The sequence below is a fragment of the Carassius carassius genome, chromosome 17 (assembly GCF_963082965.1).
Source record: "Carassius carassius chromosome 17, fCarCar2.1, whole genome shotgun sequence".
NCBI classification, from domain to species: Eukaryota; Metazoa; Chordata; class Actinopteri; order Cypriniformes; family Cyprinidae; genus Carassius; species Carassius carassius.
Window position 1 is genome coordinate 28,613,334 of NC_081771.1, and position 26,194 is coordinate 28,639,527.

The 26,194-nt window shown below is 39.5% G+C and overlaps 1 protein-coding gene across 1 annotated transcript; it reads left to right on the forward strand.

Annotated features, from left to right (window-relative positions):
• Window positions 1-2,358: 2,358 nt before the first annotated feature.
• LOC132161522 (myosin-9-like) lies at window positions 2,359-25,754 on the forward strand. The gene is made up of 41 exons (XM_059571637.1): window positions 2,359-2,571; window positions 12,873-13,204; window positions 13,437-13,593; window positions 13,695-13,722; window positions 13,854-13,947; window positions 14,439-14,459; window positions 14,865-14,957; window positions 15,053-15,116; window positions 15,241-15,339; window positions 15,502-15,645; window positions 15,876-15,971; window positions 16,105-16,376; window positions 16,479-16,652; window positions 16,788-16,961; window positions 17,296-17,410; window positions 17,749-17,939; window positions 18,037-18,158; window positions 18,307-18,376; window positions 18,470-18,630; window positions 18,857-18,965; window positions 19,046-19,177; window positions 19,259-19,465; window positions 19,576-19,713; window positions 19,974-20,097; window positions 20,282-20,453; window positions 20,561-20,773; window positions 20,996-21,140; window positions 21,443-21,649; window positions 21,752-21,856; window positions 22,052-22,204; window positions 22,316-22,564; window positions 22,674-22,886; window positions 23,136-23,348; window positions 23,462-23,623; window positions 23,786-23,914; window positions 24,027-24,115; window positions 24,264-24,387; window positions 24,485-24,693; window positions 24,873-24,981; window positions 25,243-25,415; window positions 25,549-25,754. The coding sequence occupies exons 2-41, from the start codon at window positions 12,878-12,880 to the stop codon at window positions 25,655-25,657; spliced, it is 5,886 nt and encodes a 1,961-aa protein (XP_059427620.1). The 5' UTR covers window positions 2,359-2,571; window positions 12,873-12,877; the 3' UTR covers window positions 25,658-25,754.
• Window positions 25,755-26,194: the final 440 nt, after the last annotated feature.

The window sequence follows — 26,194 nt, forward strand, 5'->3', positions numbered from 1 at the left end:
ATAACTTTATTATTACTGTCTACAATAACCATTAAAAAGCATGTCATCTTAACATATGTTTTTTTTTGTGTTTTAGAAAGAAGTCTTATGTATTCTAAGGCTGTGTTTATTTATTTAATTTAAAATGAAGCAAAATAATAATAATATAATGAAATATTATTACAGTTTAAAATAACTGTTTTCTATTTTAATGCATTTTAAAATGTAATTTATTCCTGTCATGGTAAAGCTGAATTTTTTGCATCATTACTCCAGTCTTTAGCTTGACACAGTCCTTCAGAAATCATAATAATGCTAATTTAAACTCATTAACAGTGTTGAAAAAGTTGTGCTGCTTAATATTTGTGACCCTGGACCACAAAACCAGTCTTAAGTCCCTGGGGGTATATTTGTAGCAATAGCCAAAAAAAAAACATTGTATGGGTCAGAATTTTAGATTTTTATTTTATGCCAAAAATCATTAGGATATTAAGTAAAGATCATGTTCCATAAAGATATTTTGTAAATTTCCTACCCTAAATATATCAAAACTTAATTTTTGATTAGTAATATGCATTGCTAAGAATTAATTTCCACAATTTTAAAGGTGATTTTTTTTTTCAGTATTTAGATTTTTTACACCCTCAGATTCCAGATTTTCATATATCTGTAAACCATACATCAATGGAAAGCTTATTTATACAGCTTTCAGATGATGTATAAATCTCAATTTTCTCAGTTGTCACTGTTGTTTTGTATAAATGACAGGAAACTGCATCAGACTGAGAAGAAGACAATGGTATAGTCAGCCAGCCACCTTTTTCATTTCATTATCATATCAAGTAACGCACCCTACGCATGTTTGGTATTCATACTATGGATAAGATTACAGACCAGTGTATGCGAAGCAGAACTCAGCCAAACAAAGATGCAAACACCGGCAGGTTTAAGAAAGCTCATTTACTGTCTGCTTATCTGGTGTGTGACAAGCCTTCTCTTGAAAATTATCTCTTCGTCTTTCATGCCACTGAGTATTTCAGATGAAGATGAGGAAGAAGGAAGATGGGTTATCAACCCACCTGAGGCCAGGTAGACATATACTTGTCAGTGTCCTTTATACAAGTTGTCTTGCTGTGAGCCTAAAATAACATTTTCTGCCACAAGTCAGTTTCACATTGGATTACGTACATCTGTCTGACCCTCTTTTTGGCCTTTCTTGAACTTTGACTTTTTGATTTTTCTGTAGAGGAGGTCTGTTTACTTTGTTGCCAATAACAGCAACATCATTTACGATAATCAATTCACGTATCTCAACTGACACACACAGAAAAATGCAATATCTATAAATGCTATGACCATCTTATCCTAGTTATCGCCTGACCAGTGTTTATAGTTTTATGATATCCTGTGAGTGACTCATAGCAGTATACCTTCACTTTAGTCTCCTGCTCTCTCTCTCTCTCTCTCTCTCTCTGTCTTAGTTTACCTCCACAGTATGACTTTTTAAATGTACTGAGGAATATCACTGCAGGAATGCGAGTACAGGCAAAGCTCTGCATTCCTTCACCCTCCACCAGCAGCCTTCCTCCAGCATTTAGGCTAACAGTCCACACACTCTCTCTGTACTACATGGGATATTATGATTGTTGTGTGTCTGTGTAATGATATAAGTAATTTAAATAATAAAACGTGTCAGTTGTATGATGTTTTCGTTGCAATCTTAGCACAATGTTAAGTGGAACTTAGGTGTAGAAAGTCAGAGGTTTGCGATGTAAAATTGTTTAAAACAGCATTCAAACTCAGCATTCTATTCTGAATCCCATATTTTCGATATTTATCGTTTTTCTTCTTGTATATTTAAATATTGTATGCATATTTAATTAGTCAAATCTGCTTTAAATTTACTAAATTCTAGACCGTAGCCCTCTTTTTGTCTATATAAAACACAAACATAATTGAATTAAATTAAATTTAAATGTTGCAGTGTATTTTAGACCTAAAAGCCTAATCCAGGGGTAGTTAAGTTCGGTAGAGAGCAGCAGTCCTCCAGAGTTCAGCTCCAACCCTGAAAACCCCCTCACCTGCCGAGAAGCTACTGGGCACCTGCCTGTAGCCTCAGTAACCCTGAAGACATTCTGATGAGCTTGTTCAGGTGTGTTTGATTAGGGCTCAAGCTGAACTCTACAGGACTGCGGCTCTCTAGGACCGATCTTACTACGCTTGGCCTAGCCTAACGTAGGATCACGGTTTTTTAGATGACAATTATAGCCGTGCTGAAGAAAATTACCAATCAATGAAAGCACATCTTTTGATTGACACGTCCAAAGAAGCGCTCAATCATATAAGTGGGCGGGACATTAGGGTTGTCGACGTTGTGTAGAGACGCCCACACAGCTGATTTAAGAGTCAGAGGCAGCTTGTTGAGAGAAGTGAGAGGAAACTAGAGCGAATAACGCCGATGAGCAAACAGGAAAGTGCAACGAACTCAACGAGATTTTTGGATAATTTTGTCACACCCGTGTCATTCTCCATAAAAACAGGAGATTTGGGGAAAGCAGGTCTTCTCAATAAACGGCGCCTGAGAGAAAACAGGTGAGTTAACTTGTAATATACTCGGTGACACTTCAGTTCTTCTCAAAACCACCTTACAAACATTAAGTACATTACAAAAAAGAGCTATTAGAATAGTAAACAAGGTAGGTTATCTTGAGCATACTAATTTCCTATATTTAAAATTGCACACTTTGAAGTTTAAAGATCTCGTTAAACTTAAGACTGCTCAATTAATCTATAAAGCAATAAATAAACAGTTGCCTAAAAACATACAACAGTTATTTACAGATAGGGTTGGGGGTTATAACTTGAGAGGGGATTTAAATTTGAGTCAACATAGGACTCGGACAAAACTCAAAAGTATGTGTGTTTCGATTTGTGGGGTGCTTTTGTGGAATGGTCTGAGCAGTTCAATCAAACAAAGTGTTAATATGTTGCAATTTAGAAAAAGGTACAAAAGTTTTATGCTTGATAAGTATAGAAATGGAGAGGGTGAATGATAATTCATTATGGTGGGAAAGAATGCTTGATAATGGTTTTTGTATATGCTTTTTTCTTCATCTTAATATTAAGATAACGCTTTATTTAATTTAGTATTTTTTTTTTTTTTTGATGTATTTAAAATGTTATGTTAATTTTTCTTGTTAGATTTTGAATTGGTTTGGGTAGTTACTGGGGGTAGTTTTTGATAAGCCTAGGGCTTCTAACTATCCCTTTTCGAACAGGTTGATTATTATGTTATACATGTTTGTTTATTTATATGGATATTGCTTATGAATTGCTGTCATTTTTTTTTTTATGAATTGTTCGAAATAAAGATTAATTCAATTCAATTCAATCTGAGCGCGCACCTGTATCTGGTCGGTGCAACACGCCAAATCTGCATTTGAGGCTTGCCTATATATATAATAGAAAGTAATATATAAGTAATATAAACGACCTGAATTGCTCAGCCTTGCGGACTCGCATTCAGATCAGAATCTGAACAAGATGCCTTAACTCTTATGTCACAATGCTAGTTACAAAGTTGCGTGAATGTCTTTGTGAAGTCTTTTGCATTAGAATATTTTCAATTTGGCCTGCATAAAATGATCACTGTAAGTACTGGTGTCTCCTGTGTTGGTGTTGTTGAATTAATCTCAGAGTTGTTGGCATTTGAACTATAAGCAAGGATTGAACATAAGCCAAGAAGTTCATTGGGATGAGAGAACATGCTGATGAAAGGATAAAATGAAGCATGGCACGGCAGGTGACTACTGTGATGGCAGGACAGAAATTTGTATAATAATATGAAGGATATTTTACCAAGTCTAGTGTGTTCCCGATGGCCAGATATAACCAGGTTTGAATTTCTGAAGTATTACAAGCACAATTAAAAGGATCATATGATGTTGCTAAAAAGAACACATTTAAGGTTAAATAAAACATTGTTTTCCACACTGTACATTTATTGTTTCTCCTCTATGCCCTGCCTTTCTGAAACCCGTTGCTTTTTATAAGGCTCCTCATCTGAAAAGTGAGGTGTGCTCTGATTGGCCAGCTATCCCAGTGCATTGTGATTGGCTGAATACCTCAAGCATATGATGAAAATGTTATGCCCTACACCATACTGTGATGCCGTCTCCCGGCGCAAAGAGACAAAACCAATAAAACCCATTACAAATGAAGCATTTGTCACATCCAGTGGGGACATAATTACTGATTATAATGACTTGTACTGTCTTTTTACACATTGCGTTGCATCGTGCTGCGTAAACAAAACAATGTCTGAATTTGTGATCGGAGAAATGACAAACAACAAGTGTTACTCTACACTGCTTAAAACTAGGGATGTGACTGTGGCTGATTTTTACCACCGCAGTAGTCATGGACCAACAACCGCCGGAGGCGCGGTGTTGGAATTTATATATATGTATATATATATATATGTATATATATATATATATGTATATGTATATATGTATATATATGTATATGTGTATGTATATGTATATATATATATATGTATATATATATATATATATGTATATATGTATATATATGTATATGTGTATGTATATGTATATATATATATATATATGTAGATAGGTGTGTGTGTGTGTATGTATGTTAATGTATAAATATATTAGTGTCAAAATTTGCTCGATAACAAAGGTGATCATTTTCTTTCAGTTTAACGTATTCAAAATATTTAACGTAGGGTGGGGATGGCCACCCACTCGCAACTGCTGCTTCTGTCACTTTTTCTCATGACAAGAAGTGAATTTATTCAGTCGCAGAATAACTTGAACAGGAGATGTTTCAGACGCGCTACACTTCACTTTGTGCGCACTTCCTTTGTGCGTATCCTTTCATATCAAACTGCGAAATAAACTGTGCAAGCAGTGTCGGGGTCCGTTAATTCATTGAATTGCCAAGAAAGGTGATTAAAGCTGACTTAAACTGTGCATGCATGTAATATATTTTATATATATATTATATACAGGATATATTTATATGTATATGCACATGTCTGTAAAATCAGCCCAGCACGGTCTCACTCATCTAACACGTCCTATTTAACTCGTCAGTTCGTGTTTATTTGAGCACTTCTGTCAGTGAATGCCGCCTGCAAAACAATAAAATAAATATCAAAAAAATAATGCAGTTAAACAAAGTAGCTTAAAAGATAAATACACCCGGTCTAATGGACGCGAGCGACGCAGCACGACAAAATACTCATTATATTGTTGTGTTGCGTCCGGTTTACTTTTCCGGCACCAAGCAAGCTCAGTAACTCCTCATCTGCACGTGCTCTCTTTGAAATGGGAATCGTTGCCATATTTCTTGTTACCATCTTTTATTTATCGTTGCATCATTTGTATTTGGCACGTTTGGAGAGATCCTCACCAAACCTGACCAGCCAGCGTTTGCGATCACGAGAACTTGTGCAAACGCTGATGGGTGACATGAATGCAGATGACTCCAGATCGGTGATTGTAGTATTTGCTTTCCCAACAAGATCCATCGCCCCACACAAAATTAATTTGCTGAATGCATAAACTGTATTTTCTTGTGCTCAAATCTGCCGATCTAAAGGAAACACGGTGTTTGAGGTCATTTGTAAATTACCTTAGACTTAAAATGTGCAACTATTACAGTTATTGCACTTATATACAAAACATTGTATTATGCTTGCTATAGAGTTTGTGACGTCACGTGCACTACCACCGGTGGCAGTAGACAACCGCGGTAGCAACTGACCACCGCAGTGACGGGTTAACGGGTTAAACTTAAAACTCATGTTTGAATCATCAGTGGCAAATTATTTAAATCTAAAAAACTTACCGTCTGTGAGTCAAAACAGCCGACAGTTTAGGAAACCGAACTCCATAAAATGCGTTGCACATCTGAATATTTGGGTCAAATTGTTCTGGAACCGTCCTCTTTTGGAAAGCCAAACAAAGTAGTTTCGCTTTCAAAACGAAACACAGCGTCACACACGGCCAGGTTGAGTGAGCGGAGGACAGCTTGAGAACAGCGCAGCCGGCGGATTCGACAGAGGAGCTTGTTGCAGCTACATGTGGAGTCCATCCCAGGGTCATCACTTCATCCATGGTGAAAGCTGCTCCGGCGATCCACAGCACGGAGTTGATGTGTTTCCTCAGCAACCAGCATGGAACAGCTGTAGGCATGACGAAGCAGATATACCGTATTTTCCGGACTATAAGTCGCACTTTTTTTTCATAGTTTGGCTGGTCCTGCGACTTATAGTCAGGTGCGACTTATTTATCAAAATTAATTTAACATGAACCGAGAGAAATGAACCAGAAGAAAAGAAACCAATAGAAAACATTACCGTCTCCAGCTGCGAGAGGGCGCTCTATGCTGCTCAGTGCTCCTGTAGTCTACACTGAAGACAGAGTCTCATGGCTTTAGACGGTAATGTTTTCTCTTGGTTCTAAATAAATGCGACTTATAGTCCAGTGCGAATTATATATATTTTTTCCTCATGACGTATTTTTGGACTGGTGCGACTTATACTCAGGTGCGACTTATAGTCTGAAAAATACGGTAGTACTCTTTTGTAACGCCAAACAAAGTAGTTTAGCTTTCACAGTGAGAAACACCGCATCTCCATAACACTGTGGCGCTGCAACAACAATACTACAGCCAGAATAAGTTAATCCTCCTTTCTTTGCATGAACATCTGGGTGGCGTTATGCAAATCTTCCCACATCTTGATGTAGACGTTGAGGCATGTTAGAACGAGCCATTTTAGGGGGGTGTGGTTGACAACTTTTATAAAAAAAAAATCTCTTAGGATTTGAGACTTTAGTCTTTGCAACTGTACAGATCTTTATGCACCAAGAGCTTATAACACGCCAAAGAGAAAGGTTTTTTTTTTTTTTTTTAATCGCATCAAATGACCCCTTCTAATGCAAATTGAGGCCATTTCCTGTTCTCTATTTTTTTTTTAATTTTTTTTTTTATAGAAGTTTTAATTTCAGACCGCAAGCCATAACACATTGCCTTCTAAGGTCTTGCATTAAAGCTTCAAGCTAAAGGAAGATATCAACAACATGTATGCAAAGAGTCAGTATTTGCAGTGTTGGCCCTTCTTTTTCAGGACCTCTGCAATTCGTCTGGGCATGCTCTCAATCAACTTCTGGGCCAAATCCTGACTGATAGCAACCCATTCTTTCATAATCACTTCTTGGAGTTTGTCAGAATTAGTGGGTTTTTGTTTGTCCACCTGCCTCTTGAGGATTGCCCACAAGTTCTCAATGGGCTAGGTGCACAAGATGGCGCCGGTGAGCTTCAGCGACGCGAGTGTGTGCATGCATACTTCCGGTCTTGCAACGCTCGCATTGACTGTAAGGGAAACTTTACATACGAAACTTGGCTAGATGTATATGATTAATGATTTTCAAATTTAACAGCCGATAATGGTGTAACAAAAACATGGGGAAACATCCTCCCTACATTTTGCGCACCTCTATGTGGAAATTCATCAAGATACAATGCAGAGATTGCTTTATTCTTCTGTTGATTATGCGGATCAGCGTCAGGTCCACAGGGATTTCTTCTTTCAAACACAAACCGCTCAAATATGCAATACTTTTCCTTTTCGAAAAGCTGGTTTTGTTCTGACTTATGTAAGATCAATGTTTCTGACTGTCAAACAAGGAGCACAGATATTTCTGATAAAGCATGTTTTATTGACTTTATTTGATAACATAATTTATAACTAACTGTACAATTAAACGTAATATAATTATGGTAGGTTTGCATTAAATAAAATATCGCTGTTTGCATTCATGTGCGTTTTTATGTTGATTTGTTTTGTGAAAGATCTGCAGCATAAATCATTGTCTATGAGCAGCCATGTACAGGTCCTTCTCAAAAAATTAGCATATTGTGATAGTTCATTATTTTTCATAATGTAATGATAAAAATTAAACTTTCATATATTTTAGATTCATTGCACACCAACTGAAATATTTCAGGTCTTTTATTGTTTTAATACTGATGATTTTGGCATACAGCTCATGAAAACCCAAAATTCCTATCTCCAAAAAATAGCATATTTCATCCGACCAATAAAAGAAAAGTGTTTTTAATACAAAGTCAACCTTCAAATAATTATGTTCAGTTATGCACTCAATACTTGGTCTGGAATCCTTTTGCAGAAAGGACTGCTTCAATGCGGCGTGGCATGGAGGCAATCAGCCTGTGGCACTGCTGAGGTGTTATGGAGGCCCAGGATGCTTCGATAGCGGCCTTAAGCTCATCCAGAGTGTTGGGTCTTGCGTCTCTCAACTTTCTCTTCACAATATCCCACAGATTCTCTATGGGGTTCAGGTCAGGAGAGTTGGCAGGCCAATTGAGCACAGTAATACCATGGTCAGTAAACCATTTACCAGTGGTTTTGGCACTGTGAGCAGGTGCCAGGTCGTGCTGAAAAACGAAATCTTCATCTCCATAAAGCTTTTCAGCAGATGGAAGCATGAAGTGCTCCAGAATCTCCTGATAACTAGCTGCATTGACCCTGCCCTTGATAAAACACAGTGGACCAACACCAGCAGCTGACATGGCACCCCAGACCATCACTGACTGTGGGTACTTGACACTGGACTTCAGGTATTTTGGCATTTCCTTCTCCCCAGTCTTCCTCCAGACTCTGGCACCTTGATTTCCGAATGACATTCAAAATTACCTTTCATCCGAAAAAAGTACTTTGGACCACTGAGCAACAGTCCATTGCTGCTTCTCTGTAGCCCATTTCCTGCACACGTCTGTGCACGGTGGCTCTGGATGTTTCTACTCCAGACTCAGTCCACTGCTTCCGCAGGTCCCCCAAGGTCTGGAATCGGTCCTTCTCCACAATCTTCCTCAGGGTCCGGTCACCTCTTCTCGTTGTGCAGCGTTTTTTGCCACACTTTTTCCTTCCCACTGAGGTGCCTTGATACAGCACTCTGGGAACGGCCTATTCGTTCAGAAATTTCTTTCTGTGTCTTACCCTCTCGCTTGCGGGTGTCAATGATGGCCTTCTTGACAGCAGTCAGGTCGGCAGTCTTACCCATGATTGCGGTTTTGAGTAATGAACCAGGCTGGGAGTTTTTAAAAGCCTCAGGAATCTTTTGCAGGTGTTTAGCGTTAGTTGATTCAGATGATTAGGTTAATAGCTCGTTTAGAGAACCTTTTCATGATATGCAAATTTTTTGAGAGAGGAATTTCGGGTTTTCATGAACTGTATGCCAAAATCATCAGTATTAAAACAATAAAAGACCTGAAATATTTCAGTTGGTGTGCAATGAATCTAAAATATATGAAAGTTTAATTTTTATCATTCCATTATGGAAAATAATGAACTTTATCACAATATGCTAATTTTTTGAGAAGGACCTGAATATTGTTATTTTGCATTAATTATCAGATTAAATAGATATTAAAATTAGTCATGTATTTTTTTACTGTGTAAAATAATAAAATATGTTGTGAAAATAACGATGAAACGGACTGATGTATGTGTACAATTGAGAAATGGATACTTCTGAAGATAAATCGCAGCCCACGTCTCACGAGGTAAATATTTAATTAAAAAAAATAATGCAAACATTTTCGAGAGAGAAGTAATTTGTACATTCACATATTTGGTAAGATAAAAATACATTATGTAGCTGTGTAAACACACCAGGAGTTCAACTTAATTAGTGTATTTAATTCATTCACCAGACCCAAACATACACAATTTCAAATCCACTGGCTCAGTTAACATTCATAGTATAGCTATAAAAGCAGTGTATATCTTATTTGCATTTGAAGTGATTTTATAAATCCTGTAAACAGATAGAAGGTAATATTTGGACTTCTCTGCACTGAGGTTTAGCACAACCAAAAATATCTATGCACACACTCGCAAGACCGGAAATCCAAGATGGCGGAGATATGCAACTAGCCCATGGGATTAAGATCTGGGGAGTTTTCAGGCCATGGACCCAAAATTTCAACATTCTGGTCCCCGAGCCACTTAGTTATCACTTTTGCCTTATGGCACGGTGCTCCATCGTGCTGGAAAATGCATTGTTCTTCACCAAACTGTTGTTGGATTGTTGGAAGAAGTTGCTGTTGGAGGGTGTTTTGGTACCATTCTTTATTCATGGCTGTGTTTTTGGGCAGAATTGTGAGTGAGCCCACTCCCTTGGATGAGAAGCAACCCCACACATGAATGGTGTCAGGATGCTTTACTGTTGGCATGACCCAGGACTGATGGTAGCGCTCGCCTTTTCTTCTCCGGACAAGCCTTTTTCCAGATGCCCCAAACAATCGGAAAGGGGCTTCATCGGAGAATATGACTTTGCCCCAGTCCTCAGCAGTCCATTCACTATACTTTCTGCAGAAGATCAATCTGTGCCTGATGTTTTTTTTTTGGAGAGAAGTGTCTTCTTTGCTGCCCTTCTTGACACCAGGCCATCTTCCAAAAGTCTTCGCCTCACTGTGCGTGCAGATGCGCTCACACCTGCCTGCTGCCATTCCTGAGCAAGCTCTGCACTGGTGGCACTCCGATCCCGCAGCTGAATCCTCTTTAGGAGACTATCCTGGCGCTTGCTGGACTTTCTTGGATGCCCTGAAGCCTTCTTTACAAAAATTGAACCTCTTTCGTTCTTGATGATCCTATAAATTGTTGATTTAGGTGCAATCTTAGTAGCCACAATATCCTTGCCTGTGAAGCCATTTTTATGCAACGCAATGATGGCTGCACGCGGTTCTTTGCAGGTCACCATGGTTAACAATGGAAGAACAATGATTTCAAGCATCACCCTCCTTTTAACATGTCAAGTCTGCCATTCTAACCCAATCAGCCTGACATAATGTTCTCCAGCCTTGTGCTCGTCAACATTCTCACCTGAGTTAACAAGACGATTACTGAAATGATCTCAGCAGGTCCTTTAATGACCGCAATGACATGCAGTGGAAAGGTTTTTTTGGGATCAAGTTAATTTTCATGGCAAAGAAGGACTATGCAATTCATCTGATCACTCTTCATAACATTCTGGAGTATATGCAAATTGCTATTTATAAAAACTTAAGCAGCAACTTTTCCAATATTTATGTAATTCTCAAAACTTTTGGCCACGACTGTAAACTAAAGTACACTGTTGTGATTTGCAACAAATACTTTTATAATTGTCAATATTAGAGGTGTTTTTTTATTTTATATTTCTAGAAATTTTTGTGGTAACTCCCCTTGGCCAATCAGAAGCAGTCAGCGGCGCACAATCTTACGTCAAACACAGCGGATAACGGCGCACACTCTGACGTCGCAAGGCAAAAACCCCGGTTATACTGTCCACACGACAACACTGCAACCGGCGTTTCTGAAAATGCTCACCCTGGCCGTAGTTTTCAAAAATGTTCGGTTTCGGTGGCCTGAAACTGCGTTTCCGTGTGGACGAACAGCCGAACCGCGTAAAAAGTCACGGTTATAAAAATACCCATGTCCGTGTGGACAGGGCCTGACTCCCAGTAAATTTGTGCAGTTAGGCTTGACTGCATTTAGATCTTTTACAGCCTTTTGCTTCTAAATTGATCCTTAAGTAACATTGCTCTGATATTCATATTATGCATATTAGAATTTATCCATTTAGACTTTGATCAATTATGCAAAGTTACTCTTTAAAGAAATATAGCCTATGCTTTCACACTTCTGATGTTTCTTACAGTATTTGCCCATTTAATATTTTCTAAGTGGTATCTTGTGATACAGTGATCTAAACATTTCTGAACATGCATAGGGCCGTTTAAGCCATATTAGGTTACATAATTGCACTTTTTACAGAAATAAAGGGGTTCTCCTAAATTTCAGAGTTCTGGAGCCTTCTGCAGGGTGGGGCAGGTAATGAAATGGTCTTTGCCCAAACTTGTTTAGGAATTACTCCTTCAGAGCAGTAATAGGAGCTTGTGTATGTTTGCATCAGCACACCTTGGATGTTTGGTAGACCCTCACTAAAAGTGCCTTTTAAGTCTGTTTTATTGCACACTAGCATTTTGCAGTGCTGCTGTGTTACTGCTATTTGTCTCTTAAGTTACATTGATCTTGCCATGAAAATAGCCATAGATGCTTGTATGGCAATGAAAAATGAATGAATCCACTAGCTGTGTAATCCTGACACCATAAATGTGATGGAAACAGTGGGTCTCATTTACAAATAATTTTATCATTGCAACTGTTCTGAACGGTGCACATATAATTTTTCAGAATTCACAAGATACTAACATGAGATGGTGTTGTACTATAAAATTAAAATGATAAATGAATTATAAAAATATAAAAGCTTTGGGAATCTCTTAATTTGTAATTTTTGTAATTTGTAATTGGTAATTTTTAATTTGTTCAAAGTTGTCCCAAATGAGTCAGACTTTGTTTCTAGCCACAAAAAGTACATTATCAAGTACATGTATTTTGAAAATACTGTATGTATTTAAAACCTACCTGTATTGTTGGGGTTCTAATTTGGGTGTGGGGAATTCATGGAATTTCTATAATTATTGGCTGTTAAAGAAATTTGATTCCGTATTTAATAAATGGGGAAAGGGAAGGAATAAAATTGGGTAAGCAAAAGAGTTGAGATAGCACAGTATCAGTCCAGAAGCCGGAGCAGGTTTGGTTGTCATGTTTCCTGGTCTGACACATACTGGTGTCAGATGCTTGAACATCTAGATGTCGTAATGCTAGTTTTGATTCTCCGACCCTCTTCCCTGAGCATTTGTAATCTTATTTGGTTTATCCTGTGTAACTTTAATATTTTAAAACCACAAAAAAACATTAATACTTTCACTTTTTCCACCACATGTAGCCAAAATGTCAGATGCAGAGAAGTTTCTCTATGCTGACCGCAATACCATCAATGAACCTTTGGCCCAGGCAGACTGGGCCTCCAAGAAGCTGGTGTGGGTTCCCTCAGAGAAGCTTGGCTTTGAGGCTGGCTCCGTCAAAGAGGAGTCTGGAGATGAGTGTTTTGTGGAGCTGATTGACTCTGGCAAGAAGATCAAGGTGAACAAAGATGACATCCAGAAGATGAACCCACCCAAGTTCAGCAAGGTGGAAGATATGGCGGAGCTCACCTGCCTGAATGAAGCCTCTGTTCTGCACAACCTGAGGGAGAGGTACTTCTCGGGGCTCATCTATGTAAGTCTGTCTGAACTGCACATGTTTGTGGTTTTCAAGCTCTGATATTGTGAATTTACTGGCAGGTTAACAAATGAACATGCTGACTATGCAGAAAACTTGTGGATAATGCATAATTGTTTCATTACTCCCAGAGAATCATGTAATGTTGGGTTATTTGTGACTTGTTACCTGTAAGTCAATCTGCTTCAAACACTTTATGAAGAATGCCATGTGTAAATCATTGTTTCAGACATACTCTGGGCTCTTCTGTGTGGTTATAAACCCATATAAGCATTTGCCCATCTACACGGAAGAGATTGTTGAGATGTACAAGGGCAAAAAGAGGCATGAGATGCCCCCTCATATCTATGCCATCACAGACACAGCCTACAGGAGCATGATGCAGGGTGAGAACGCTAACTGCATGACTGATACCTTTTATTCATGCCAAAATGGCACTCCTGTTTATGCAATATGCTGTTAATTCTTTTTTTCTTGATCTTTTTAGATCGTGAGGATCAGTCCATACTGTGCACGTAAGCTTGACTTGGAACTTCTAAAATACTGGAAACAAAATAAAATATCAAAATAACCAGCATGGTGTTCTCTTAAAAAAAATAAAAATAAAAAAAATAAAATAAAACATTCTTTATTAATATTTCCCCAGGGGTGAATCTGGTGCTGGAAAAACAGAAAACACCAAAAAAGTTATTCAGTACCTTGCATTTGTAGCGTCATCCTTCAAAACAAAGAAAGATCAAGTGAGTATAAACCCCCTTCTTTCCCACTGAGTTCACTGTCATGGAAGCCAGTCATTCACAAGCAAATGTTCATTTGCGTGCATAGCCGACAGCTCAGTGCTGATTGTCATGACTGAGCTGATTATAAATAACCACATCCATTTTTAACATCAGCTATTGTCTCCAGCTCCCTTCATGACAAATGTCTTGTTTATCGGTTTTCTCTTCCTGTTTTTCATCCTCCATTTTTCCGGTCAAAACTTTCTCCGTTTTTCTTTATGGATTTGAAACTTGTTTCATTTGCTCTCTCTGGACTAGGAAGTAAAAATTCTTGAACATTTCTATATCAGACCTAGACCTGTTCCCACTGGATTTCTAATGACTTTGTGAATACCTGCATATTTGTTCATGGTTGATAATACAATAAACCCTTAAAAAAAAAAAATCCTGTTGTTTGAGTCCCCCTTCATGTTGTGCCCATATTGAGACTTTCTCTCTTTTTCATCCCCCAGAGCAGTGTCACCCTGTCACATGTGAGTTATACACCTTGCCCATTCCTCTCTGTCCAATCATGACATCCAACACCTCTTTTCTGGTCATTTGATCACGGTTGTCTACAGGCTGGATTATGTTGCAAAGTCTCTTAACAGCTTCAGCTAATGCATATTCTAACACTGGTGTGGAACAAAGTTTAATGCAAGAATGGTTTTAAGCATTATAAACGTAATGGAAGAATGTGCTCAACTGCAAAAATGGGCATCATGTTTCAGCCTCAAGAAAAACTTTCATTTGCAAATAGATTATCTGGGTTTACGGTGTATTGATGGATTTGGGAACTTTGTTTCAGGATATGTAGTCCGTTTCACTTATCAGTAATAGTTCCTGCTGTTCTAACTTTTAAATCTTCTCTTAATTCCAATCAATTCTTTGTCTGTCAGGGGGAGTTGGAGAAACAGTTGCTCCAGGCTAACCCAATTCTGGAGGCCTTTGGAAATGCCAAGACTGTGAAAAACGATAATTCTTCTCGATTCGTAAGTTTGCACAGACAAAAATCCACTTGACTTCTCTTAGAAGGTCCCAAGCTCATAAATGTCGACATGAATCAATATAAGCTATTCATTCCCAGGGAAAGTTTATCAGGATAAACTTTGATGTCAACGGTTACATCGTTGGAGCCAATATTGAGACCTGTATCCTTTGACTGAAATCTAAATCGTTAGCTTGTTAATATTTTATAGTTTCCTAAATGTTTCAGTGTTCTTATGCAGAATGTATTCATCCTATTCTGTTAATCCCCTAACAAGCATTTTTCAGATCTGTTAGAAAAGTCTCGTGCAATCAGACAGGCCAAAGATGAACGGGCCTTCCATGTTTTTTATTACTTGTTGACAGGAGCAGGAGACAAATTGCGTGGTGAGAACAATCGTGTGCCATTAACAAATTTAACTCTTACTGTGTTTTGTGAATATACAGAGAGTTTACTTGACTTTAACAGTGAATACCCATGAGACAGTGCAATATACTCTAGAACTAATCTCTGTGAAAAGTTTTTAAAGTTTATTCTCCACTCTACAGCTGAGCTGTGCCTAGAGGACTACAAGAAGTACCGCTTCCTGTCAAATGGAAATGTTACAATCCCCGGACAACAGGATAAAGAATTGTTTGCTGAAACCATAGATGCCTTCAGGATTATGGGCATCCCTGAGGAGGAGCAGACAGGTATAGAGATCCAAACAAGACACTCATTTATCTGTATTTCGTAATCGCCTAAAGGTGTGGCATCTTTCATGAATCAGGCCATCATGAAAAACTGGCAAGCTTTCCTGTGTTGAACTATACTTTGTAGTTATCCTTATACTGAATGAATTTGAAGTTTGGGGTTTTGTGGTTTTGGTTGAGGTGGCCTGTTGGTCTGAGGAAATGTAATGAGTTCTGTTATTATGTCCCAGGTCTTTTGAAGGTAGTATCTGCTGTGCTGCAGTTGGGAAACATGAGTTTTAAAAAGGAACGCAACACTGACCAAGCCTCCATGCCCAATAACACAGGTTTCACTTTCTTTTTTAACATGCACTACAAATTAATCCCAGCTTGGTTTATTCTTGTTATACTTGATGTTTATTCTAGAGTGAAATCAATCATCTTTTCAGAGTTTTAAATGTCCATTTTCTCATTTATCAGCTGCCCAGAAGGTGAGCCATCTCTTGGGCATGAATGTGACTGATTTCACACGTGCCATTCTCACGCCACGCATCAAAGTGGGTCGTGATTGCGTTCAGAAGGCTCAGACTCAAGAGCAGGCTGAGTTTGCAGTGGAGGCTTTGGCCAAAGCCACATATGAGAGACTATTTCGCTGGCTGGTTATGCGCATCAACAAGGCTTTAGACAAGACCAAGCGCCAGGGAGCTTCTTTCATTGGAATCCTGGATATCGCTGGATTTGAAATCTTTGAGGTGTGAAAGGGTTGTGGGAAAAATTTGAATTTGAGTTTTATTTTTGAGTGCCTCCATTCTAGTATAACCATTTTGATTTTCAAATTCTTTCTCTCTCTGTAGCTGAACTCTTTTGAGCAGCTCTGCATCAACTACACCAATGAGAAGCTTCAGCAGCTGTTCAACCACACCATGTTCGTCCTTGAGCAGGAGGAGTACCAGCGTGAAGGCATCGAATGGAGCTTCATCGACTTCGGCCTCGACCTGCAGCCCTGCATTGACCTCATCGAGAAGACTGTAGGTTTATTCTTTCCTCTTCAAACTTTGTAGATTCCTTTTGCTTGTCTCAAATCCTCCTTAATTCCTTGGTTTCTTTTCTTTCCATGTGTTTTTTTTTTTGGCTTTATTTTCCCCTCCACCCATCCCTATCAGGCTGGTCCTCCAGGAATCCTGGCTCTGTTGGATGAGGAGTGCTGGTTCCCTAAAGCCACAGACAAATCCTTTGTGGAGAAAGTTGTTCAGGAATTGGGCAACAACTCAAAATTCCAGAAACCCAAGAAGCTCAAAGATGATTCTGACTTCTGTATCATTCACTACGCTGGCAAAGTAAGCGCTATTATGGGTCTTAAACATTATTTGAACAAGATTAGTTTATCATGTTTGTAACGTAATTAATACTCTGGATGTCTGTATCATGAAGTCATACTGGATAAGCAATGACTGTGGAAACTGCTGAGGTGGGCAAGTGAACGCATCACAAATTTATAGTTTTAAGTATAAAAAAATGTATTTCAGCACTTCCTTGTTTTAGAAAATTTTCTCTTACCTCCCCATATAAAACTAAAAACAAATGGGGTTTGAGGAAATACCTTATTGGATGGTATTTATTTATTTTTATTTTTAAGTGTCATGTATGTGTCTGTCTATTGGTTTGCTACAGGTTGATTACAAGGCAAATGAATGGCTAATGAAAAACATGGACCCTCTTAATGACAATGTGGCTACTCTACTCAACCAATCATCTGACAAGTTTGTGTCGGAGCTCTGGAAGGATGGTATGACACTGAGTAGATGATTAACCAGTAGATTTATTTAATGGTATTTTGAGCTCTGGAAAGACGCTATATAAATGAAATATTATTATTAATACATTTGAGAATTAATGTAAACGAGATTTGACTACAATCCACCTGCTGCATTGAGCTTTTGTTTGTCAGGCTTTTAGGTCGTCATAGAGAAAAGTGAGTCTGGTTCTGCCAGTGTGTAATATGCAGGTGGTCTGCTACTATTTACCCTGGACACTAAATGACTCCACAGATAAATGTGAAAAGTTGTCTTATCTCTTTTGTTAGTTTCCGGCTTAATGTTTTTTGTTTTTCATTGTTTTCATCAGTGGACAGAATTGTGGGATTGGACAAAGTGGCAGGAATGGCTGAATCCTTGCATGGAGCCGTTAAGACTCGCAAGGGAATGTTCCGTACAGTAGGACAGCTATACAAAGAGCAGCTGACAAATCTGATGACCACTCTCAGAAACACCAACCCTAACTTTGTCCGATGCATCATCCCCAATCATGAGAAGAAGGTGTGAAGAGCGATCAGGCTGCACAAACGTGTTGAGTATTTTTCTCATGTACCTTTTGAGGCCTCTAACAGTTTACGTCGCTGCTTTTCTCCTCTAGGCTGGTAAATTGGCACACAATCTGGTTCTAGACCAGCTAAGGTGTAATGGAGTTCTGGAAGGAATTCGGATCTGTAGACAAGGGTTCCCCAACCGCATTGTCTTCCAGGAGTTCAGACAAAGGTATTTGGATTTTCCAGAATGAGTATTCCGCCTGCTTGTACACAATGAATAATGCATATATAGTTGGTTTTTGTTTGATTTGGTATCTATAGACTTAAGATAAAAATATCTTTAGTCTCTAATTTATTCTCCCCTAATATAATTTCAGATATGAGATCCTCACACCAAATGCCATCCCCAAGGGCTTTATGGATGGAAAGCAGGCCTGTGTCCTCATGGTAAGAGTTAATGCACACATGACAATTGATATGTTTAGTTAAAAATGTTAACTTGTTGTCAGTCACATGTATAATTTTTTTTCTCTCACTCAGATCAAAGCCCTAGAACTGGATTCTAACTTGTATCGTATAGGTCAGAGTAAAGTGTTCTTCAGGGCTGGAGTTCTCGCCCACCTGGAAGAGGAGAGGGATCTGAAGATCACGGATGTCATTATCACTTTCCAGGCCTGGTGTAGAGGCTATGTTGCTAGGAGGTAAATATTTAAATTTGTACAAATTCAAGCTACAACAGAGATTGAAGTGCTAAAAATTACTTGAGCTTAATGTTTTTTTTTTTTTAGGGATGCACCAATATTACAATTCTGGCTGCTGCTGATAACTAAATTATGTGTCTTGGAGAACAGGGGACTGAAGATGTTTGTCAAGTGTTAATTGAACAGGACAGTTTGACAGTGATAAACTGGGGTTTGTTTTATATAGAGCCTTTGCCAAGAGGCAGCAGCAGCTAACGGCCATGAGGGTGATCCAAAGGAACTGTGCAGCCTACTTGAAACTCAGGAACTGGCATTGGTGGAGACTCTTCACCAAGGTACACATCCAGATTCATTCACCTGTATGTTTATTTGAGCAAGATATCTAAAAGAAATGTCTCCACTTCTTGGTTTTCAGGTGAAGCCTTTGCTGCAGGTGACCAGACAGGAAGAGGAAATGGTCGCTAAAGAAGAAGAGTTGGTTAAGATGAAGGAGAGACAGCAGCAGGCTGAGGACCAGCTCAAAGAGTTTGAGGCCAAACAACAGCAGGTATATATGGGCGTGATGTGTTTCCCCCTACAAGATTCTTTCTTGGGGTCCATAACCTTATCAGATATTTCCTTGTGAAAGTTAAATGCAGAGAAGATTGCACTGCAGGAGCAGTTGCAGGCAGAGAAAGAGATGTATCAAGAGGCTGAAGAGATGAGGGCACGTCTTGCTGTACGCCAGCAGGAATTGGAGGAGATCCTACATGATCTGGAGTCCCGCTTGGAAGAAGAGGAGGACAGAGTATCACAGTTTCAGACGGAGAGGAAGAAGATGCAACAGAACATTTCGGTAAGTGAGGAAGTTTGATAAAATAGTTTGCATTTGGGAGATCGTTGCTTTAGAGTTTCAGATTGAGATTACGGTTCACTTGTTATTGAAAACCTAAAATCCTATCCCAGGATCTAGAGCAGCAACTGGATGAGGAGGAAGCTGCCAGACAGAAGCTGCAGTTGGAGAAAGTCACCATGGATGCCAAGCTGAAGAAGATGGAGGAGGAAATTATGGTTCTTGATGACCAAAACGCCAAACTTAACAAGGTCTAACAAATGTGTTATGCTTTTACATTAATCAGTGTGGTTTCAATTCAGTAATCGAGGTGGGAAATTTAACCTGGTCCTGATTCCACCATATGATACTGACTCCTGAAAATTAATGCAATGTTACACACGCAAAAAATGCTTTAGTAGTATTTCACTGCAACTAAAATGTTTCCCAAAAATGAATTTAACTAGAGTTGAGATGCAAAAACTATTTAATGCTTGTCCTGATAGTTGTGTGTTGGCATCTGTGCTTGCAGGAAAAAAAGCAGCTTGAGGAGAGAATTTCTGAGTTCACTACTAACATGGCTGAAGAGGAAGAGAAATCCAAGAGTTTGCAGAAACTCAAAAACAAACATGAAGCCATGATTACAGACCTGGAGGGTAAGCATTTTCAGGACCTTGAAATGGTTTTCAGTTTTGGACTTTTCAGTCCAAGAATGCTAATTGGGGGAAAACCGATCTATTTACAGCAACAAAGAGTTATGTTGCAGTGTTCTCTTTTGTCCATCTCTGTTCATCTTTACTTTTTTTCAGTTTTTTACATGTTACATGTCTACTCTTATAGATCGTTTAAGGAAGGAAGAGAAGCAGAGGCAAGAGTTGGAGAAGAGTAGGCGGAGGTTGGAGGGTGACTCTACGGAGCTGCATGATCAGATTGCAGAGCTGCAGGCTCAGATCGCAGAGCTCCGTGCTCAGCTGGCCAAGAAAGAGGAAGAGCTCCAGGCTGCACTAGCAAGGTAAGTAAAACAAAAAAACCTAACAGAGGTTACTTGGAGGATTTAACTTCCATTCCATACACTTAATTTCTTGATACACCCCCCCCCCCGCACACTACCTACTGTAGGATTGAGGAGGAAGCTGCACTTAAGAATGCTGCCCAGAAGAACATTCGTGAGTTGGAGGCCCAGCTCTCAGAGCTGCAGGAAGATCTGGAGCTGGAGAAAGCTGCTCGTGCTAAAGCTGAGAAACACCGCAGGGACCTGGGAGAAGAACTAGAGGCTCTAAAGACAGAACTTGAGGACACACTGGACTCTACTGCAGCTCAGCAGGAACTCCGGTTAGCCATGAGGAAAAACTGTTTGGGCTAGTGAAGACCTGATTTAAGAAATTTTTGCTTCATCAATCTGTACTTTTGCGTTTAATTTATGATTGGTAATTACACTTGGATTATCCGTGATGTGAATTGTGCAAGGGTAGCATGTGAATCTTATGGGAAAATGAAGGAACTACTGCGCAGTCCTATGTATCAGTTTCAAGATTTTTCTCTTCCTATCTGAAGGGCAAAGAGAGATACTGAAGTGTCTCAGCTGAAGAAGACTCTGGAAGATGAGGCTCGTTCACATGAACAGATGCTAGTTGAAGTGCGACAGAAACACAACCAGGCCTTTGAGGAGCTCAATGAACAGCTTGAGCAGGCCAAAAGGGTGAGACCATGTGCTTCTAAACTATAGAGGCTGTTAATGATGCCACCTTTAAAAAAAAAAAAAAACCTTGACATTCCCAATTTTCAAAGCTATTTTTAAAAAGATGGCACTATTATTAAAATGTAGCAATGTTGCATATTGTATGTATCTAGCACTCCTAGCACTTTTTAGAAAGATGACTACTTCAAATCTGACCAGTTTATTTTAAGGTAGTGTTTTTCTGAGAAGTCTGGATTTTCTTTACATCCACAAAAGCAAACTGTAGAAAAATGTTGACTAACTTTCACTGTCGGATCCCTCAGGGTAAAGCATCTGTGGAAAAAGCTAAACAGGCTCTGGAGAGTGAACGCAATGAACTTCAGATCGAACTTAAGTCATTGTCACAAGGCAAAAATGAATCGGAGCAGCGAAGAAAGAAAGCAGAATCACAGCTCCAGGAGCTACAGGTCAAACATGGAGAGAGTGAGAGACAGAAACAGGAACTGGCCGATAAAGTGTCGAAGATGCAGGTATTGAAACTAAAAGGATCTTGTAAATTGTTACACTTGAATAATTGCACATTTTAGTGGAAATTTGTGCCTAGTTGAAAATCATAATTTGTCAATGTTTAGGTGGAGCTCGAAGCTATACAGGGCACCCTGAGCAAGGTGGAGAGCAAATCCATCAAAGCTGCAAAAGATTGTTCTACTGTTGAATCTCAACTTAAAGACGCACGGGTATGATTTGGTCATGCACTGTTGTTCACAATTCCCACACTTGTCACTGATGGTTGCTGAGTGACTGTTGGTCACAGGTGTTATTAGTCCTGCTTGCCCTAACTTTAATGATGAACTTTCACAGATGTTTTGCTGATTTTAAAAATAAAACCTGATTCAGTTTCAAAATTGTTTATATATTTTCTCTGTGGATAGGCGTTATTGGAAGAGGAGACCAGGCAGAAGCTTGCACTCTCCACTCGTATTCGGCAACTGGAGGATGAGCAGAACAACCTGAAAGAGATGCTGGAGGAGGAAGAGGAGAGCAAGAAAAATTTTGAAAAGCAGCTTCACACGGCTCAAGCTCAGGTGTGTGCGACCCTGAGTCCGTGGACATGTTCTTCTAGATGATTTATGCTGATCAAGAAGCAATCTGTGTTTGAAAGCACTGTTCTTATTGTTTCTGCTTTTGTTTCTCAGTTGGCAGACATGAAGAAAAAGGTTGAGCTAGAGGCCCAGAGCCTGGAAAGTATGGAGGATGGGAAAAAGAAATTGCAGAGGGAGGTGGAAAGCATGATGCAGCAGTTGGAGGAGAGGAATGCTGGCTACGATAAACTGGAGAAGACCAAGACACGTCTGCAGCGGGAGCTAGATGATGTCCTAGTAGACCAGGCTCACCTGTGCCAAACCGTTCAGGAGCTGGAACGGAAACAGAAGAAGTTTGACCAGGTAGAACTTTTTTTGCATATTTTGAATGCTACTTCTCTTGGTGTTTTTCTATAAAGTTTAAAGTCATGTTCAATTGCCTTTTAGTGATAAAATAACTCAATCTGTGCAGATGCTGGCAGAGGAGAAGAACATCTCTCAGAAGTATGCAGAGGAGAGGGATCGAGCTGAGGCAGAGGCCCGTGAGAAAGAGACCAGAGCCCTGACTTTGACTCGAGAGTTGGAGGGCATTACTGACTTAAAGGATGAACTGGAGAGGGTCAACAAGCAGCTCAAAACCGAGATGGAGGACCTGATTTCATCCAAAGATGATGCTGGCAAGAGTGTATGTGAAACTTAAGTATTACATGTATTTTAAGACAACAGCTCCGTTCCAAAACCTAATAAGCTGCCCAAATTTGACCAATTATCCTTACAACCTTAAAATTTCATTAGGATCATTTGATTTAATTTGACTGGTGGGCAAATGACTATCCAGTGTGCTTTTGGCAGTTATGGTGCAGAATGCTAAAAGTGGTGGTTATGATTTATTACCTCTTATCGTAGCTGTGCACAATCTTTCATTTATTTTAAGGTGCATGAACTTGAGCGGGCCAAGCGAGGAATGGAACAGCAGTTAGCAGAAATGAAGACTCGGCTGGATGAGCTGGAGGATGAACTGCAGCTCACAGAAGATGCCAAATTGCGCTTGGAAGTCAACATGCAGGCCATGAAAGCTCAGTTTGAGAGAGACTTGCAGAGCAGAGATGAGCAGGGTGAGGAGAAACGGAAGCAGCTAGTCAAACAGGTATGTGCTCGCCGGCCTGACTTCTCCAAAGCAATGTTAATCCATGAAATGCTAATGCATGTTGGGAAACTGGGAGATAATACACAACTACTCGTTATGCTTGAATATGTCAGGTGCGCGAGATGGAGATGGAGCTTGAGGATGAGAGGAAACAACGGGCTCAGGCGGTCTCTGTGCGCAAGAAGCTCGAGCTGGATCTGTCAGAGTTCGCTGCTCAGATTGACAATGCCAACAAGGCTCGAGATGAGGCCCTCAGACAGCTCAAGAAACTACAGGTATTCACATACACATTCTACAGGAGCATGCATCACTTTTGTAATAAAGTGGTGGGGACAATTTTCTGGTTTCAAGAACCAGAAGTCATACATTATGTGTACTTTTGCATTTTGAATAAAATGCAATGTGGTATCCATGTCATTTCCTCTCTTGGTTTGCAGGTCCAGATAAAAGATCAGATGAGAGAGTTTGAGGATCTGCGCCTGTCCAGAGATGAGGCTCTTAACCAGGCTAAAGAAAATGAGCGCAAGCTCAAGAGCATGGAGGCTGAGATCATGCAGCTGCATGAGGTTTGTCTTGTTTGATCAGCAACTAGGGTAAATTTGTTTGGTAGGTGAGAAGAATAGTTATTTTTTTAAATATTACAGATATGGTAAACGTTTCCTATTTTTGTCTCTGTAGGATCTGGCTTCTGCTGATAGAGCAAAGAAACAAATCCAACAAGAACGAGATGAGCTGCAGGATGAGATCCATAGCCAGAATGCCAAGAAGTGAGTTACCTATTGTTATGGTGACGTATTGTTTGGTAGGGTATCCTGCATTAGACCGTCAGTCACCAAGTGTATTGGGTTTCTTACTGGGTTCAGTGGTTTAAATGAGTGTATACTTTTTTTTTTTTTTTTTTTTTTTCTCCATCAGCTCGCTGAGCAGTGACGAGAGGAGGAAACTGGAGGCACATATTGCTCAGCTTGAAGAGGAACTTGAGGAAGAACATCTCAATGTGGAACTGGTCAGTGATCGACTGAAGAAAGCTACACTGCAGGTAGAGTACAGAGAGCTTCATGAGATGATGACTGAGATTGGGAACACTTCAAACAGTGTTCGTGACTCTCTGTGGCTTTATTTTGGTTCAACGTCAGGCTGAGCAGGTTACAGTGGAGTTGACTGCAGAGCGTGGTAACGGTCAGCGTCTGGAGGGTTTGCGCTCTAAGCTGGACCGCCAGAACAAGGACCTAAAGCAGAAGCTTCAGGATTTGGAGACAACTGTGAAGAGCAAGTACAAGTCCACCATCACTGCCCTGGAGGCCAAGATCCCACAGCTCGAAGAGCAGTTGGATGTTGAGATTAAGTAAGTGATGTTCGAGATGGTTTGTGTTATATAAAGCATAATTACACCTCAAATCCCACAGTAACCTATCAGTTGTCAGCTTGGGTTGTAAGGTATGTATTATTAGTATGTTAACCTGATGCAGCTTTCCTCTGTGATTTACTTTCTCTAAAAACCAAACTTCATTTACTACCTGTCAGGGAGAGGCAGCAGTCCACAAAACAGGTGCGGCGTATGGAGAAGAAGCTCAAAGAGATCTTACTGCAGGTTGATGATGAGCGACGCAATGCTGAGCAATACAAAAATGAGGTAGGCGTTGCAATCAATTTATAATACAGCAAGCTTGTTCAAAATACTGCCAAGAAAAAGTCTTAATTTGATCTTTTGTATGTTCTCAATCAAAGGTGATTTTGGTCCACTTGTACAAGTACAGCTAATTTAAATCCAAGGCCTGTTTTGTTGTTGTGACCATAAAATAGGAACATTATTACTAGTTAAAGTTTTACTCTTAATGGTGGAAGTAATCAGTATTTTGAATTCCATTCCTGATGAAACCTTCCTCTTGGTCAGACTGAGAAGCTGAACACGCGTATGAAGCAGTTGAAGAGACAGCTTGAAGAAACTGAGGAGGAAGCGGCTCGAGCTAACGCCTCCCGCAGGAAGCTGCAGAGAGAACTTGAAGATGCCACAGAATCTGCTAGTCTTATGAACCGAGAGGTCAGCACCCTTAAGAACAAACTCAGGTGCGTGCTCTGCTGCTTTGTCATATCATCATTACTACACAAACATTGCTTTTAAAATGAGAAATTACTGACATACAAGACTGAATTCAGTAAATTTGTACGCCACATTTAATGTTATGTTCATGTTCTCTAGGCGTGGAGATTTCTCTGTAAATGTACGTCGTACAGCTGGACGTTCGGGTGTGGATAGTGATGAGGAGAACGATCTGAAGAGCGAGGGGTCAGAGACGACTCCTGAATAAATTTCAGCGTATCGAAGCAGAGTCTATGTGGTTACAGATGAGGATCTATTATTTGCCACAAAGTTTGTCTGGTTTGAATGAAATCTGTATGCTTTGAGGGCAACTGTTAATGGGGTTTTTGCTGCATTTTTCAATGTTTAAAAGCAGGTTTTGAGCCAAACAATTACACAAGCCATGAGCATAACCTTGCGTTCAAGATAAACAAAAATAAGGGCAAAGAAAAATCTTTCATTTTGCCACTTTTTCTACCTGTTGATGACTGCCTGGTGATGCATTTGATTTAAATATTGGCTATTTATATTTTACATCAGAGACCAAGTATTTATCCATTTTCAAACTAAATTAAGTGTTAGGAGATAATTTTTTTTTATAACTGATCATGGGAAGAAGTTTCCTTATGCAATAATAGTATGTAGTCCAGGATTTGCAGGAGTGTTACTTATCAGCCAAAGAGATTCTTATTTTGTTTCAAGAGCACTTCAGCACCAACTAAGCCGCCTTCCTAATTGTTTCACTAGCACCTTTCCACATCTTCTA

Bases quoted from the DNA above. Each gene is read 5' to 3' on its own strand.
- LOC132161522 (XM_059571637.1), top strand. From the start codon at position 12,878: ATGTCAGATGCAGAGAAGTTTCTCTATGCTGACCGCAATACCATCAAT. The intron at 20,454-20,560 runs GTAAGTAAAACA...TACCTACTGTAG, and splicing joins CTCCAGGCTGCACTAGCAAG to GATTGAGGAGGAAGCTGCAC. The intron at 24,694-24,872 runs GTAAGTGATGTT...ACTACCTGTCAG, and splicing joins CAGTTGGATGTTGAGATTAA to GGAGAGGCAGCAGTCCACAA.